Source organism: Carcharhinus amblyrhynchos, chromosome 9 (assembly GCF_965287045.1).
Source record: "Carcharhinus amblyrhynchos chromosome 9, sCarAmb.v2.hapA, whole genome shotgun sequence".
Classification (NCBI taxonomy): Eukaryota; Metazoa; Chordata; class Chondrichthyes; order Carcharhiniformes; family Carcharhinidae; genus Carcharhinus; species Carcharhinus amblyrhynchos.
This window is the reverse complement of record NC_137332.1, coordinates 67,495,164-67,512,584: the sequence shown is the minus strand read 5'-3', so window position 1 is coordinate 67,512,584 and position 17,421 is coordinate 67,495,164. Positions and strand designations below refer to the sequence as shown.

The 17,421-nt window shown below is 41.2% G+C and overlaps 1 protein-coding gene across 1 annotated transcript in view; it reads left to right on the top strand.

The window, feature by feature from the left end:
- The first annotated feature begins 274 nt into the window (after positions 1-274).
- Positions 275-17,421, top strand: part of nuf2 (UF2 component of NDC80 kinetochore complex) — a 46,516-nt gene continuing 29,369 nt past the window's right edge. Inside the window, exons 1-5 of the mRNA XM_080196617.1 lie at positions 275-324; positions 6,311-6,438; positions 7,694-7,768; positions 8,746-8,822; positions 13,815-13,876. Coding sequence (XP_080052743.1) covers positions 6,316-6,438; positions 7,694-7,768; positions 8,746-8,822; positions 13,815-13,876 — 337 coding nt within the window. The 5' untranslated portion in view covers positions 275-324; positions 6,311-6,315. The remainder of the gene's footprint in view (positions 325-6,310; positions 6,439-7,693; positions 7,769-8,745; positions 8,823-13,814; positions 13,877-17,421) is intronic.

Genomic DNA, 17,421 nt, shown 5'->3' with positions numbered 1-17,421 from the left:
ATTTTTCACAGTAACTTCAGTGCAGGATTAAAAATGCAAGCCTCCTCATGACACTAATACACAAACTTTAATCCCCAGCATTTGGCTTTGCGTGTTTAGTATGGGATGTATATTAGTTGTGAGCCTTAAACACCTTATTGTAAGGTTGTTGTGGTGTTGTTGATATGGGGGGTGGGGGGGAATGAAGAAACACAGCGCCCCCTGCTGGCCTGGCGGGTGAATGGCCATTTGGCCGAGCCTGCGCAGTGAGCTCATCACGCTGGCGGTTGGTGGTGGAAGCGCCAAGCTTGAATTTTTGAAGAGCGGCGGAAACTCCCGGTAACGGTAATGTCCCCGTCCATTCGGTACCCGCCACCGCCCCTCTGCAAGTCTCAGTCAGTCAGTCTTTTATTCTTGCAATAAGGGGCGTTTGAATGTGAATTAATTCCGTCAGCTGCGGCCCCGCGACGCTGACGGTTTTTTTTCTCTCTTGGCGCCGGGTTATTTATTATTTCGCCTTTTGTAATGAGCGTTCGCCTCAACAGGGACGTTAGCAATTTTTACATTTAACATACAGCCTTTTTCGGAGTGGAGCGGGGTGGTGGGTGGTGGGTGGCATTGGTGATGATGGGGCAGGTGGGGAGTGACTGCCCGGGTAGGCCGCCGCTCAGTCAGTGAGTTGACGCCAGCCTCCTGTTCAGGGTCTGTCTGTCTGTCTGAAAGCTCCCTGCCCGAGAGGCCCCATTGCTTCTCTCTGCGGGATAAATCTAACGTTGTGGAGATGCCGGCGTTGGACTGGGGTAAACACAGTAATAAGTTGGTGGAACGGCAAATTGTGCGGAGGGTGGGGAGAGTCCACAGAAGGATCTAGATAGGCTGGGCGAAGGGGCCAGGAAATGGCAAATGGAATTTAATGTTGGCAAGTGCGAGGTGGTCCACTTTGGTAGGAATAATGGTAGGAAGGACTATTACTTACGTGGAGAAAAACTGCAGCAGGCGACGGTGCAGAGGGACCTCGGGGTCCTTGTGCATGAGTCGCAAAAACCCAGCTTGCAGGTGCAGCAGGTGGTCAGGAAGGCGAATGGGATGCTGGCTTTCATCGCGAGGGGGATTGAATATAAAAGTAGGGAGGTCTTGCTGTGGCTGTATAGGGCATTGGTGAGGCCGCAGCTGGAGTACTGTGTGCAGTTTTGGGCGCTGTACTTACGCAAGGATATTTTAGCCTTGGAGGGAGTGCAGAGGAGGTTTACTAGGCTGATGCCGGAGTTGAGGGGGTTGAGCTATGAGGAGAGGCTGAATAGATTAGGCTTGTACTCGTTAGAGTTTAGAAGAATGAGGGGAGATCTCATTGAGACGTATAAGATGATGAATGGGATGGATAGGATAGAGGTGGAGAGACTCTTCCCGCTCAGGAAGGACAGTAGGACTAGGGGGCATAGCCTCAAGATAAAGGGGGTGCGGTTTAGAACGGAGTTGAGGAGGAACTTCTTCACTGAAAGAGTGGTGAATCTCTGGAATTCTCTGCCCGTTGAAGTGGTGGAGGCTGCCTCGCTAAATATTTTTAAGACGCGGGTTGATGGGTTTTTGATAAGAGAGGGGATTAAGGGTTATGGGGAGAGGGCGGGAATGTGGAACTGAGCCACGACAGATCAGCCATGATCTTATTGAATGGCGGGGCAGGCTCGAAGGGCTAGTTGGCCTACTCCTGCTCCTATTTCTTATGTTCTTACAACACCAGGTTTTAAGTCCAACCGATTTATTTGATAGTAAACTCACAAGCTTTCGAGGTTTGCCTCTTCGTCAGGTGAATGGAGAGTTCTGGCCTCAAACAGAGCATACAATAGCACAGACAGTTTACAGATTACTGATTAGAATGCGAGTCTTTACAACTGACCTGCTATTCAAGTCTTAAAGAGGCTGACAATGTGAGTGGAAGGAGCATTGAGCACAGGTTAAAGAGATTGTCTCCAGACACTACAGTAAATGAGGTTTTGCAAACCCAGGCAAGTCATGGGGGTTACAGATAGTGTGACATGAACCCAAGATCCCTGTTGACTTTTGTAGTTCCTATTAGAAAGGCTGGCTGTACTTAAAAGGTGGTAAACCACTGGGATTAGATGGGATGCATCCCAGAACATTGAGAAAGTAGGGGAGGATATGAAGAGATACTGAGCCTGATCTTTCAATTCTTCTTGAATATGGGACTGGTGCCAGAAGACTAGATAATTGAAAATATACTGGTGCTCAAATAAGAGTTCAAAGATAAATCCAGCAACTACAGCCCAGTGTATTAAATCTCAGTATTGGGTAAATCTTTAGAAACAGTCATCTGGAAAAAAAAAATCACTTGGACAAGCGTGCATTAATTAAGGAAAATAAGCACAAATTAAGTTTAAGTAACTTGATTGAGTTTTTAATGTGGTAGCAGAGGGTTAATGAGCGTAATGATGCTGATGGGTCTTTGGTGTTGGCACCAACAGGCAAGCTGTATCATAGAATCCCTACAGTGCAGGAGGCCATTTGGCCCATTGAGTCTGCACAGACAAGAATTCAACCCAGGCCTTATCCCCATAACCCCACATGTTAACCTGCTAGTCCCCATAATACTAAGGAGCAATTTAACATGGCCAATAACTCTAACCTGCACATCTTTGGCGTGTGGGAGGAAACCCATCCAAACACAAGAGAATGTGCAAACTCCATACAGACAGTACGAGTCCATGGGAAATGTTGCCATTTCTCTCTTTTGCCAACTTATGACTTCCAGGTGCCATAGTCAAACCTTGGGTGGTGCACTGAATCTGTCACTTCAGCTACATCACTATACAGGAGGTCCTTGGTTTGGGGCTGGCTTTCATCCTAAGTTTTACCCCCAAAAAAAATTGACTGAGAGGTTGACAATGAAGGAAACTTTAGACTGCAGGAAGATGTCAATGCATGAATGCACAGAACATGAGCAAGTAGAGTTTTTTCACGGAAATGCATTTGGGGAAGACTAACAAAGCAAAGAAATACACAATAAACAGTCCAATACTGAGAAGTGTTGAGGAGTGGAGAGACTTGGAGTACAGGACAGCTTGGTAAAGTGGGCAAGAGGGTATATACAGTCAGATACTTGCCTTTATTACCCACCACATAGAATAAGAACGTGGATGTTATTCTGGAATTCTGAAACACTTATTAGGACACAGCTGGGGTTCTATTTACATGTAGCACTGTAGGAAAGACGTGATTGAATCAGAGCAGGTCCGGAGGAAATTTATGAGGATATTGTCTGGTCTGTGTAACTTAGTTATGAGGAAAGCGTTTGGCTAAACTAGGATTGTTTTCTTTGGGAGGAAGCTGAGGGGAGACCTTATTGAAGTGAATAGAATAATGACAAGTCAAGATAAAGTGCATAAGAAGATCCTGTTTTCTTTGGTTGAGGATCAAGAACCAGTGGGCATAGATTTAGGAGAAGATGTATGAAATTAAGAGGAGATTTGAGAAGAATTTTTTTCCCCCAGCGGTTGTCTGGAATCTGAAACCCATTCTCTGAAAGAGTGGAAGAGGCAGAAACCTTCACAACGTCTAATAGGTACATGAATATGCCCTACAAGGCCATGGACCAAGAACTATGAAGTGAGATTAGGCTGGATGACTACTTGTCCTCCTGGGCAGACATGATGGGCTGAATGATCTCCTTCCGTGCTATAAATTTCCATTATTCCTTCAAACCTCTGTTAATTATGCCTTCAGATATCTTAGGTAGTAAGCTCTGGAATTCTTTCCTAAGCCATTCTACTTCTCTTAAGATGCTCCCTAACCCTAACTCTTTAACCAGTGCCCGAATGTTTCCTTTCATGAATTTTGATCGTAAAACTCCAGTAAAGTGCCCTAAGATGTGATGCCAAATTATATGCAATATAAATTCAGGATGTTGGCTGAAAGAGTTGACTTTTTTTAAGGAGACAGGGGAGATGGAATGTTTTGGATAAGAATAGATGAGTGGAGTTTTTTGGAAAAATGGAGGCTGGAGGAGGTTACATGTATAGGAATGGGCAAGACATTGTCCAGATTAAAATATAGGGACTGAAATCTTAAAATTGGGGCATTGGAGGATGGTGAACCAGTGGGATTTAGCTAGGGTTAGACAAGTTGATGTTTATGGAGTTTGGGAATCTTTCTGTTATTGAGACTGGAGATGGCAAATCAATATAGATGAAGTTGCTTATGATAACCATTGGAGAAATCCTCGCAGAATGCAAGTAAAATGTAAGTTTAACATGAAACAACAGGAATCAAGAAAGAATTGATGTATAACAACATTTAGTTGCTTACACGTAAAATAAATTTTAAAAAGATGAAATGCATTATTGCAGATTCAGATCCCCTTTTCAGCTTTATTGATCTAAAAACTGCTTGAAAATGCCGCTCTTTAGTTGAGCCATCTTGCAACATAGTTTGGCTCCCACAAACCAACAGTAATAACGGTTGAAGATGATCGTAAACAAGGTCTAACAAAAGTGAAAGGTATCTAACAATATAGATAAATAGGGGTTCAGAGATGATAGTTTAGGTTCTCTGTGGGACATGTTACTGGCTTGTGATGATTTGAAAGGTGAAACTTTTAGTTCTAACGCAACGTCTCAGATGAGAATTGACTTTTGAATTATGCATAGTATTTTAACTTCTCCATGTTGTTTGTTTAATTGTTCTGTCAGGCCCGTACCAGTACAGTCGAAGTCACTCAATACAAGTAAAGCTAATAAAATTAAAAACATGATCAGGATTCCAATAGGCAGCATTTTGGATTATTTAGTTTATGTTTTGGTACAGAATTGCCAATGAAATATTAATATGTTCATGAATTAGGGTCTTTTGCTTTCTATTAATTATAGAGATATGGATCAAATGCACTTCCTTCAAACATCAGTTTTTTTTGGGTAATTAATTGTGGGTGGGGGTGCTTGTGCTAAGTTAGTAAGGATGATACGTACTGCTTTTGCATACCTAGCCCTGGCAGGCAATATTTTCTCCAAGACATCTGAGTCCATCTGGCTCTTTGAATTGAAATTGGACAGCAGCCAATGCTTATTTGCAGCTGCCCTGTTGTGACCTTATTTGTTCTTCAAATATGAAGTCAGTGCAGAAGTTTTGCAAATACTGCAGCTTCATGTAATGAGTTTATATTAGTTCATATGAATTTAAACAATGCCAAATATTTTAGAAATTTCTTGTAAATTCTCACCAGCAACTTGAAGGCATGGTATTATGAGTTAAATTTCCACTTAGCTCTTGAAGCCCTGTTTGATAATTGGTGTATCCACTGACTGGATACTGTTTTTCATGTTAGTGCACACCTGCTATCTAATATGTGATGTCCATGGATCAAATTGGATATGTTCATCAGCATGGAAAACTTTTTTTTGAATGTTTAACCGTGAAAATGATTAAAAAGCTATCATTTATTTGTTAATCTTCCCCATATCATTGAGTGATCCAACAACCTGGAAAATAATAGGTCACCAGACTTTCCCTTTCCCCTGCGTGATCTCAAAAACTTTTGATGATGCCTTGTTCTCGATTCTTTCTTGTATATTCTTTCCCTTGCTACTGTCAGCACCAATGTCCTTATTTGTGCTTTTTCATTTTCGGTTACACTGTCTTTGTAGCTGGAAGATTAACACATAGTAATTGACTTTTCAAATTCTTTAGCTAAATCTTGAGACCTTCATAGTAAATTAGAAATGGTTGACATTGCAAAGAGTGCTTTTGTGCTTGCTGTGTATAACTTCCTGTACTGCACACTGTTCAGTTCAGAAGGCAGTCACCTTTAAAAGTTATCTCCAATGCAGGGCAACTGTAGACAAAAGCACTGCTGGATCCGTTGCACTCACTGGATGCTGAAACTTCAAGATACCAGTCTATGGTTGGTGAATAAATAGGGAGAAGGTTAACTTAACTTTTGGTATGATTTTCCTCTATATGAGGTTTTATCCTTCGCTGAGCTGCTTGGACCTTATTTCTTAGGAGATTAAAAAGCTCATAACTCACTGCCAAATAATTCTCAAGCCCTCATATGTTGCGTCAAAGATCTTGGGCATATGGAGCTCTGTTCTCTGATGGTGAAACTATTTGGTAATCTGTGAGTTTACCTTTTTGATAATGCAGTATTTGTGTAGAGGTGATGACCTACATTCAAAAAAAGGAGAAACATGATACATAGATGTTGGTAACTCATAAATTGAGACAAAAGTAATGATTTCTTGCTCAGCTACAGTCTGTGTTATGTGTACAAACATTAAACAAGGCTAATCTGGTTTCTAAAATATTGTTGTTTCCTTGATAGCCCAAATGGATGGGGACAACAGACTTCCGTATCCCATTTGCAAATTGGATTTTATTGTGAATTTTTGTCGCAAGCACATTTTAAGTGGATCAGAAGCTAACAATTTCACAAAAGCTGACTTATCAAAGGTAAGTATTTTGATGTTGTAAAGCTGCCCTTTCATACTGTTGTTTGCACCCAAATAGGCATTGTTTTGTAAGGACAGGAGTATTAAATAATGGAATGCTTTTTATATTGTGGTGGAGCTATGTTCTTTTTGGTCTAAGAGGTCTAATTTCTATAAACACATTCTTAAAGCCAACTACAAGCTAATTCCTCTTCATGCCGGTTTTAGAGCACCATACTCTTCACAATGAGTTTGAACAAGTTGGAAATCATGGTTAAATTATTTCTTTTCTCAAAGATATTTGTCCATTAATATGTTTGAACTGTCATCTGTAACATTTTATATATATTTGATTAAATGAGTTAAATATTTAGCAATTGGAAGGAGAGGTCCTAGTCTATGGCATTTTGGATGAGGGCACATTTTTAGAAAGAAAATTAAAAGATTTCTGAGAGTGATGTAGATGTATTTTGATTAGAATTTTTGAATGGAAAATTGAGCCCATGCAGCTAGATAATAGGCAAAATAAAATAGTTGTTCTGATGGAAACTAATAGATTGAATATTGAATGGGAAAAGTTATTTCAAGAACTGAATCAATGCAAGGTGACTTCATGTTTTTAAAAACAGTGCCAACAAACCTTTGCATTTTCACATAGATAGGGATTGGGCTTACAAATTTTTGTAAAGTGTAATTTTACTCTGGAAAAAATTCGATAGATGTGACTAGTATGGTGGTGGCATGGTTGTTAGCACTGTTGTCTCACAGCGCTAGGGACCCAGGTTAGATTCCTTGCTTGGGTCCCTGTCTGTATGGAGTCTGCACCTTCTCCCCGTGTCTGCATGGGTTTCCTCTGGGTGCTCCGGTTTCCTTCCACAGTACGAAAGATGTGCATTGGCCATGCTAAATTCTCCCTCCATATCCAAATAGATGCCGAAGTGTGGCAACTGGGAGATTTTCATAGTAACTTCATTGCAGTGTTAATGTAAGCCAATTAGTGACAGCAATAAATAGACTTAAAAAAGCTTAGCATATAACTAAAACATTCCAGCTGCTACACTTTGTAATAGAGCCAAACCAAAGAAGGAAATCAAGCAATTATTTGAAACATAATGTTTCCAAACAGTTTACTAACCTAAGTTATGATATCTGATACCCACAGCTACCCAGTTTATTAGCTAAACATCACAACAATGTTGATTCTTTTCCTGCATTGAACGTGAAGCATTTGATCTTAACTACTCTGGCACATTGATAATTTTTATTTTTTTCAACAGCCGGATTCTGTACAGCGATTGTATATGAAATGTCTACAGATTGTCTTTGATGCACGACCAGATTGCTTTTACATGGTTAGTAGGACCTTGGGAAGAATTTTGGGAAAAATTATGAATATAGTGTTTTTGCTTTCTAATGCTGCACACATGTCAACTGTAGTAGGATGGTCGGGTTAACTGTAAGAGAGCCACAGGGATATGCAGCACGGCAACAGGCCCTTCAGTCCAACGCATTCTTGCTGACCAGGTTTCCTAAACGGAACTAGTCACATTTGGCCCATATTTGTCTAAACCTTTCCTATCCATGTACCTGTCCAATTGTCTTTTAAATGTTGTAATTGCACCCACCTCTCCCACCTCCCTGACAGCTCATTCCATGTACGCACCACCCTCTATGAGGAAAAAACTGCCCCTCAGGCCCCTTTTATATCTTTCCTTTCTCACCATAAATCTGTGTTCTCTAGTTTTCAATTCCCACACCCTAGGAAAAAGACCTTGGCTTCATGTTGTAACATATGAAAATCGACAATTATATATGAGTATGGCTTTGTTTATTCTAATCTACACTAACAATTCTTTGCAAGGCGCATTTCTTGGCCTTATTTTCAGTATCATTGTTCCTCCTGACTTATAAACAGTTAATCTTGGCATACCAGTGACTCACTCACGAAGGCTACCAGATCACTCACTTTTGAACAGTTCTTTGCATGGTCATCTAAGGGTGCATCTGATGCATACATCTGATTTGTTGGTATTCAGAGCTAGAATAATGTCTAAAAAGATATAGACTGAAATAAGTGCAAGTTAGATCTGTTTTAATGTTACCAAGTTATCAGAATTTGAATACACTAGTTGCGTGAAATAGTGTGTCTTTCTTTGCAACATGATATGTTGGATAAAGTACCTGAAAGCATTTGACTTTAACGTTGCAGGACATTCCTTATTGCAAAAAACCTCCTGTCATCTTCTGAAAGGTGTGTCTTGAAAATGGAATATATTTATTGAAGCACACTTTTATACATTGTAAATAAACTTGTTTGTTTTATATATAGATGCCTGGAGATGAAAATACACCATATCCTCAGCTTTCTGAAGGTTTTATCCCAATTATGAATCTGTATGTCTGCATGTAAGTATCAGAGTAATTTTGGGGAACAAGGCATGTTGGGTATATGAAAATAAAACATGAGTTTTTTTTGGAGCTTTGATGTATATAAGTGAACTATCAATCTCTTTGTTACAACTTTTTGTATTTATTCATTTATTCACCCTAGTGGTTTAAATATTCCTCACCAATCAATTTTCAGTCTTATTTGGAGAATACTGGAGAAACCTATCAACCTTAATGAAGGTCTTAGCATTTGATCTGTGTCAGATTAATGATCAAATTGAAGTTACTGAATGTATTTAAGAAGGAAATAGATTTCTTGACACTAAAAGCGCCAAGGGATATGGGGAGAGAGCGGTTGTATTCAATTGAGGTAAAGCATCAGCCATGATCACGTTGCATGGCATTGCAGGCTTGAGGGGCCTAATTGCTTGCTCCTATTTTCTTTATTTCTGTTGCAACTAAAAATGATGTTGGACCCTTAGAGGATGAGAGGGGGGGATTTAATGGTGGGAGATGAGGAAATGGCTGAGGCCTTAAATAAGTTTTTTGCCTCGGCCTTCACGGAGGAGGACGCGAATAGTTTGCCGGATATTAAAGATAGAAAGATGGTAAGAGTTGAGGGCCTGAATGCGATTACTGTCACTAGAGAGGTAGCGCTTGATCGACTAGCGGGACTGATGGTGGACATCCCCAGGAGCAGATGGAATGCGTCCCAGGGTTCTGAAGGAAATGGCAGAGGTGGTAGTAGATGCGTTGGTGATTATTTACCAAACTTCGCTGGATTCTGGGGAAGTGCTGGAAGATTGGAAAATGGCTAATGTTACGCCGCTATTTAAAAAAGGTAGCAGGCAAAAGGCAGGGAATTATAGGCCGGTTAGTTTAGCGTCTGTTGTTGGAAGAATGCTTGAATCCATCATCAAAGAAGAAATAGCGAGGCACCTACAGAAGAATTGTTTGATAGAGCAGACGCAGCACGTTTTCGTTAAGGGGAAGTCGTGTTTGACAAATTTATTGGAATTCTATGAGGATGTGACTAGTGCGGTAGACAGAGGGGAACCGGTGGATGTGGTGTTTCTCAATTTTCAAAAGGCGTTTGATAAGGTGCCGCACAAAAGGTTACTTCAGGAGGTTAGGGGGCATGGAGTTGGGGGTAAGGTGTTAGCGTGGATAGAGGATTGGTTGTCTAATAGGAGGCAGAGAGTTGGTATCAATGGGTGCTATTCTGATTGGCGGTTGGTAACTAGTGGAGTGCCGCAGGGATCGGTGCTGGGGCCTCAGCTATTTACCATGTATATAGAAGATCTGGAGGAGGGGGCTGAGTGTAGGGTGACGAAATTTGCTAATGACACAAAGATGAGTGGAGAAGCAAATTGTGTGGAAAGTCTGCAGAGGGATCTAGATAGGCTGAGCGAGTGGGCGAGGACCTGGCAGATGGAGTACAATGTTAGCAAGTGTGAGGTTATCCACTTTGGCAGGAATAATAGTAGGAGGGATTACTATTTAAAGGGTGCTACAATGCAGAGGGACCTGGGGGTCCTTGTGCATGAGTCGCAAAACCCCAGTCTGCAGGTGCAGCAGGTGATCAAGAAGGCCAATGATATGCTGGCCTTTATAGCGAGGGGGATAGAATATAAAAGCAGGGAGGTCTTGCTGCAACTGTACAGGGCACTGGTGAGGCCGCAGCTGGAGTACTGTGTGCAGTTTTGGTTGCCGCACTTGCGCAAGGATATTTTGGCCTTGGGAGTGCAGAGGAGGTTCACTTGGCTGATACCGGAGATGAGGGAGTTGGACTATGAAGAGAGACTAAATAGACTGGGTCTGTACTCGGAGTTTAGAAGGATGAGAGGGGATCTTATAGAGACGTATAAGATAATGAAGGGGATGGATAGGGTAGAGGTAGAGAGATTCTTCCTGCTCAGAAAGGACGGCAGGACTAGAGGGCACAGCCTCAAGATAAGGGGGGGCGGGGTGCAGTTTAGAACAGAGTTGAGGAGGAACTTCTTCACTGAAAGGGTGGTGAATCTCTGGAATTCTCTGCCTGTTGAAGTGGTGGAGGCTACCTCGCTAAATATATTTAAGACACGGGTAGATAGGTTTTTGGTAGGCAAGGGAATTAAGGCTTATGGGGAAAAAGCGGGAAAGTGGAACTGAGCCACTTCAGATCAGCCATGATCTTATTGAATGGCAGGGCAGGCTCGAAGGGCTAGATGGCCTACTCCTGCTCCTACTACTTATGTTCTTATGTACATCTATCACGGTTTGGTACGATCTCCAATTCAAACAGCATGAGTGATTTGTACAAATAAGATGAGTTTGTGTACTTGGCTCTTATATATTTAATTAGTCTTAATGAACTCCAAAACCTGAATATTGACAATTGTTTTGTATAGATTATAGGAAAGGTATTGGATGGGTGTGCATCACAAATTTTACATTGATCCTATGTATTCCTCTGATTCAGTGACATTGGTCTGGTAACTCCTGTGACCTGAAAAGTACCTTTATTGCCTGTGATAACAGAACATTTGAAAAGCATTAACAGGATTGGACAAAGTCAGCATAGGTCTATCAAAGACAAATCATGCTTAGCAAATCTACTGGAGTGTTTTGAGTATGTAACTAGTAGAATAGGTAAAGGAGAACCAGCAGATATAGAGTATTCGGACCGACAGAAGGTTTTTGATAAGGTCCCTTGTAAGAGGTTAGTGAGCAAAGTTAAAGGACATGGAATTGGGGGGTAATATATTGGCATGGATCAAGAGTTGGTTGACAAACAGGAACAGAGAGTGGGATAAATGGGCCTTTTTCCAAGAGGCAGGCATTGACTAATGGGGTACCAGAGGGATCTGTGCTTGAGCCCCAACTGTTCATTATGTATTAGATCTGGATGAGAGAACCAAATGTAACATTTCCAAATTTGCTGGCAACACACATCAGGGCAGAATTGTGAGTTGAGGATGCAAGGAGGCTTCAAGGTGATCTAGATGTGTTGAATGACTGGGCAAACAGATGGCAGATGCGGTACAATGTGGCTAAATGAGAAATTTTATACTTTGGCATGAAAAACAGAAAGGAAGAGTATTATTTAAATGCTGTTATGTTGGGAGTGGGGATGTACAAAGAGATCTCGGTGTCCTAGTACACCAGTCAATGAAAGTGGAGAGACAGGTGCAGCAAGCAATTAGGAAGGCAATTGGTATATTGGTCTTCGTTGCAAAAGGATTTGAGTTCAGAAATAGGGGTGTCTTGCTGCAGTTTTACAGGTCTTGGTGAGACTACACCTTGAGTATTGCATGCAGTTTTGGTCTCTCCCCCCAGGAAAGGACATACTTGTCAGAGAGGGTGTGCGTCGGAAATTTGCTAGGGTTGGTGGGGATCTCGTATGAGGAGAAATTCCTTCGATTGGGCCTGTGTTCACTAAAATTTTTAAAGATGAGAGGAGATCTGACTGAAACATATAAAATTCTAACTGGAGATAATGGATGCAGGGAGGATGTTTTCCCTGGTTGGGGAGTCTAGAAACAGGGGACACAGTTTTGGGTTACAGAGTAGACCAATTGGGACTGGGGTGAGGAAAGATTTCTTCACTCAAAGGATACTGAATCTGTGGAATTCTCTACCACAGCAGGCTGTGGAGGTCTAGTCACTGAATGTATTCAAGGAAGAGATAGATTCATTGTTAGATTTTAATGAAATCAAAGGGTATGGGGACAAAGCAGGAATCTGGCATTGAGGTAGGATTAGCCATAATCATATTGAATGGGGGAGCAGGCTTCATAGGCTGAATGGCCTACTCCTGTTCCTAGTTTCTTAGTTTCTATGTTTCTATGAATTTTATGTCCAGCAAAGCCAGACTTTACACTTGAAGAGTACACTCTTCTGATTTTCTTTTTTTTTAATGACTGCTTCCTGAAATATGCCAACTATATCAAGTCAAAGATTACTTAATTTATAAAACTCTGAGAAGTAAAGGTTTATCATGTCATGCCCATAAACACCTGAGATGAAAAGGCAGTTATTGCTTATAACTCCAGTCCACTCTTTAAAAACGGTTCCCATTATTTCTATATGTTTTTAAAATAGAGTTGTTTTAATTGTTCTAATTCCAAGAAACTTCATCTGATCTCAAGTGCTTTCTTTACAAAGAAACTTGTGCCTTACAAGTTTCCCCTCCATTTTTCTTTGGCACTTTAATGATATATGCTATCTGGTGTGTAAGTTCTAGTTCTAATGGTTATGACTCAATTACAGATTTATCAGACTTGAGTCTTTGCATCAATTTAACTTTATGCCCTCTGACCTGATGATTCTGTCTTCAAAATGTTTTAGTTTTATGTTATCAATACGGTTTAATATTTTGGATGCTTTGGTGAGGTCACCAATTAACCATTTTTCTGGCCTGCAGAATTGAGGTTAATTTAAATTCTCCTCTGAGCTCATCCCATTTATTTTGGAAAGGAGGTTTTGCAGTGGTGACTGACACTTATGTTGTACATACACTGGAATTGTGGTCACAGCTTCTCCCACTCCCTCACCATAACTTTTGTTGAAGATTGACAGAAACACCCACTTATTATGCTCATAATTTTTGTTTTTGGTGATGTTATGATGCCAAAGTGGTAAAAACCCCAATGAAGTTCCTAGTGATAATATTCGTCTTGGCTTTTCATCCCTTGGATTCTGGTAGTCATTTATCATGTTGATGGAGCTCTTTGCTGTTACTACACAAATCCCTGTTACTGATCTAATCCAAAAGCTTGGCTGACTTTTTAAAAGCAATAAATTCTACATAGTTATTTACTGGTAGATAAATTGTGACGAACATTAATTGTATGTTAAACGGTTAAGCTGTGTTTATTTATATAATGTTTTATACTAAGCAGATTTTAAGTTTTGTAGAATTTTGTTCACATTTGCATTGCAGCAAATGTTTACTATTAAATAATGTGCTGGTTTTTAATTTGTGAGATCCTATAACATTTTGTAAACTAATCTTTATGTCTCTCTCAGGCAGAATTTAATATCACTATGCTCAGTCCCATACTTTGAGATGAGTGATCTCTTGAACCCTAGTAAGTTTTCCACATTTCTAAATTAATTTATGTCAAATATGGTAAATGCAACTGTCATAAATGTATATACCAAAACAGGAACATTAATCAACTTAAATAAAATTTATTTTTCAAGGGCTCTTATTGAAATTTTCTCAAAGGCTACTTTTTGATTTTCACTAACTTCTTTATTATGTCATGCAGTCACATAGTGACATTACCGTCTGTATTTGTATGGATTTCTTTTATGGCTTCTTCCTTTAGATAGATGTGGTGGCACAATTGCCAAAGACTGTGAGATAAATAACTAGCAAATCAATTATATTGATTGATGGATAAGTACCAGTCAGGACACAAAGATGTTGGAGACGATGCTCCCATCCAGCTGCGCTGCTTTTTTAGCTCAGCAGGATGGGAGATTTCAGTGGGGCCCTATGCCCAGTGTATTCCAGCACTAGATTTCTGACGCCATCAGCTCTGTGCCAGAAGTAGGTGTGATGTTGCATAATTCTTATTAATTTGAATTTCAATGTAATTTAAATGCTATTAGCAAGCTCAGGACTGATGCACAAGCCCACTAGCATTCTCCCCTGACAGCCAGGGTTTACAGTAGCTCCCACTTTTGGGGAACTGGCGATCTGACCCTGCTGGAGTGAAGGGGGGACAATCAAGGGCCCAGAGGGTTGGGCGCCATGGATGGAAGGGATGTCCCTTGGGCAGTGGCACCTTGGCAGTGCTAGCCTGTGCCCAAGGGGCACTTTGGCACTGCCCTTTAGGGCAGGGCTTGATTGAGGTGGGGCCTAATGGGATTGGCGGAGGTGGACGGTTCCACTGCCAGTCTGCACTTTGGGATTGCGAGCAGAGGAACAGAGGCCAACAGTCAAGGCTTGACGCTGAGGCGTTGTGGGAGGTGATCCCGGGCAAGCTTGCGGGGAGGGGCGAGAGGGCCGGCATTGCAGGTTTGTGGGGCTGGCCAGCGATCGAGCTGGTCAGCAGACAGGGGCCACTCCACATGTGCCGATCTCGGCATTGACAGATTGGCACATGCGTAGTGGCCCGCTCAGTACGATGCTGCTGGCCTCTCCAATGGGGGTAAGTCCCACCCACTGATTTTTAGTGCTGTTTACATTAGTGCACTTTTCAGTGTATAGAGAATGGGAGATTCTTCTCTGTACTCCCACTGAACGAACCAGTGTGATTTACTCCAATTTTCACGCAAATTCAACACTTAGAATTTATTTGGGGAGAACCCCAGCTGTTGTTATTTCTTGAAAACTGTTATGGGGCCATTTTTGTGCACTAGAGCAAGTAGATGAGATTTTGGTTCAACATCTCATCTAAAAAACAGTTCCTGCAATTCTGAATCTTCCCTCAGTATTGCAAGGATGTGCCATCCTAGATTATGTACCTAAATCTCTGGATTGAGATTTGAACAGACATCCTTTTTGGTCAGAAGCAAACCAGAAGAGTTGAATGTTTTCTCCTGTTTTCGAATTCACATTGCATTGAAAGCAAATGTAAGCTTATGAAATATGTTAACATCATCAAAATAGGGAAACATCATGTAGAAAAGATCTATGGTATGTTTTGAAAATGGGCAAAGTTAAATGAAAATTTAAATTAACTTCAAGAACTATATGTCGCATCCTCTGCTTGGCATTCTACTATCCTATGGTATAAATAACTTTGCATAGTTGAGCAATATCCTTGTTCTCACACTTATTTTGACTTGCATCTGGTCCCCAAGTTTTTAAACTTAAAAAATGTCTTAATATTTCTCTTCATTATTTGACTGAGATTATCTTTTAAAAAATTCCACTGATAATCCTGCTGATTTTGTCAATTTTATTAATTACTTCCCTGCATGTTTCTTTTTCTCCCTTCCTTTCTGAATCTGTTAGTATGCTTTCTCACTTCTCTGTTTTGTAGAAAAATCAAAATTTCAGTTCTCCGTTAGTTTTGAGACATATAAGATGATGAAAGGGATGGATAGGGTAGAGGTGGAGAGGTTCTTCCCGCTCAGAAAGGACAGCAGGACTAGAGGGCACAGCCTCAAGATAAGGGGGGGGTGCAGTTTAGAACAGAGTTGAGGAGGAACTTCTTCACTGAAAGGGTGGTGAATCTCTGGAATTCTCTGTCTGTTGAAGTGGTGGAGGCTACCTCGCTAAATATATTTAAGACGCGGGTAGATGGGTTTTTGGTAGGCAAGGGGATTAAGGGTTATGGGGAGAAAGCGGGAAAGTGGAACTGAGCCACTTCAGATCAGCCATGATCTTATTGAATGGCGGGGCAGCCGCGAAGGGCTAGATGGCCTACTCTTGCTCCTATTTCTTATGTTCTTAATGTTCATACTGAGTTGAACCATAGAAAATTTACAGCTCAGAAACAGGCCTTTTGGCCCTTCTTGTCTGTGCCAAACCATTTTTTGCCTAGTCCCACTGACCTGCACTTGGACCATATCCCTCCACACCCCTCTCATCCATGTACCCGTCCAAGTTTTTCTTAAACGTTAAAAGTGACCCCGCATTTACCATTTTATCCGGCAGCTCATTCCACACTCCCATCACTCTCTGCGTGAAGAAGCACCCCCCACCCCCCAATATTCCCTTTAAACTTTTCTCCTTTCACTCTTAACCCATGCCCCCTGGTTTTTCTCTCCCCTAGCCTTAGTGGAAAAAGCCTGCTTGCATTCACTCTATCTATACCCATCAAAATCTTATACACCTCTTCAAATCTCCCCTCATTCTTCTAAGTCCCAGGGAATAAAGTCCTAACCTATTCAATGTCTCTCTAACTCAGCTTCTCAAATCCCAGCAACATCCTTGTGAACCTTCTCTGCACTCTTTCAACCTTATTTACATCCTTCCTGTAACTAGGTGACCAAAATTGCACACAATACTCTAAATTCGGCCTCACCAATGCCTTATGTAACCTTACCATAACATTCCAACTTTCATACTCGATACTCTTATTTATAAAGGCCAATGTACCAAAAGCACTCTTTACGACCCTATCCACCCGTGACGTCACTTTTAGGGAATTCTGTACCTGTATTCCTAGATCCCTCTGTTCAACTGCGCTCTTCAGAGTCCTACCATTTTACCCTGTATGTTCTACTTTGGTTTGTCCTTCCAAAGTGCAATACCTCACATTTGTCTGCATTAAATTCCATTTGCCATTTTTCAGCCCATTTTGCTAGTTGGTCCAATCCCTCTGCAAGCTTTGAAAACCTTCCTCACTGTCCACTACACCTCCAATCTTTGTATAATCAGCAAATTTGCTGATCCAATTTACCACATTATCATCCAGATCATTGATATAGATGACAAACAACAATGGACACAACACCGATCCCTGCGGCACACCACTAGTCACAGACCTCCACCCAGAGAAGCAATCCTCCACAACCACTCTGGCTTCTTCCACTGAGCCAGTGTCTAATCCAATTTACTATCTCCCCATGTATACCTAGCGACTGAACCCTCCTAACTAACCTCCCATGAGGGACCTTATCGAAGGCCTTGCTAAAATCCAGGTAGACAACATCCACCGCCTTCCCTTCATCC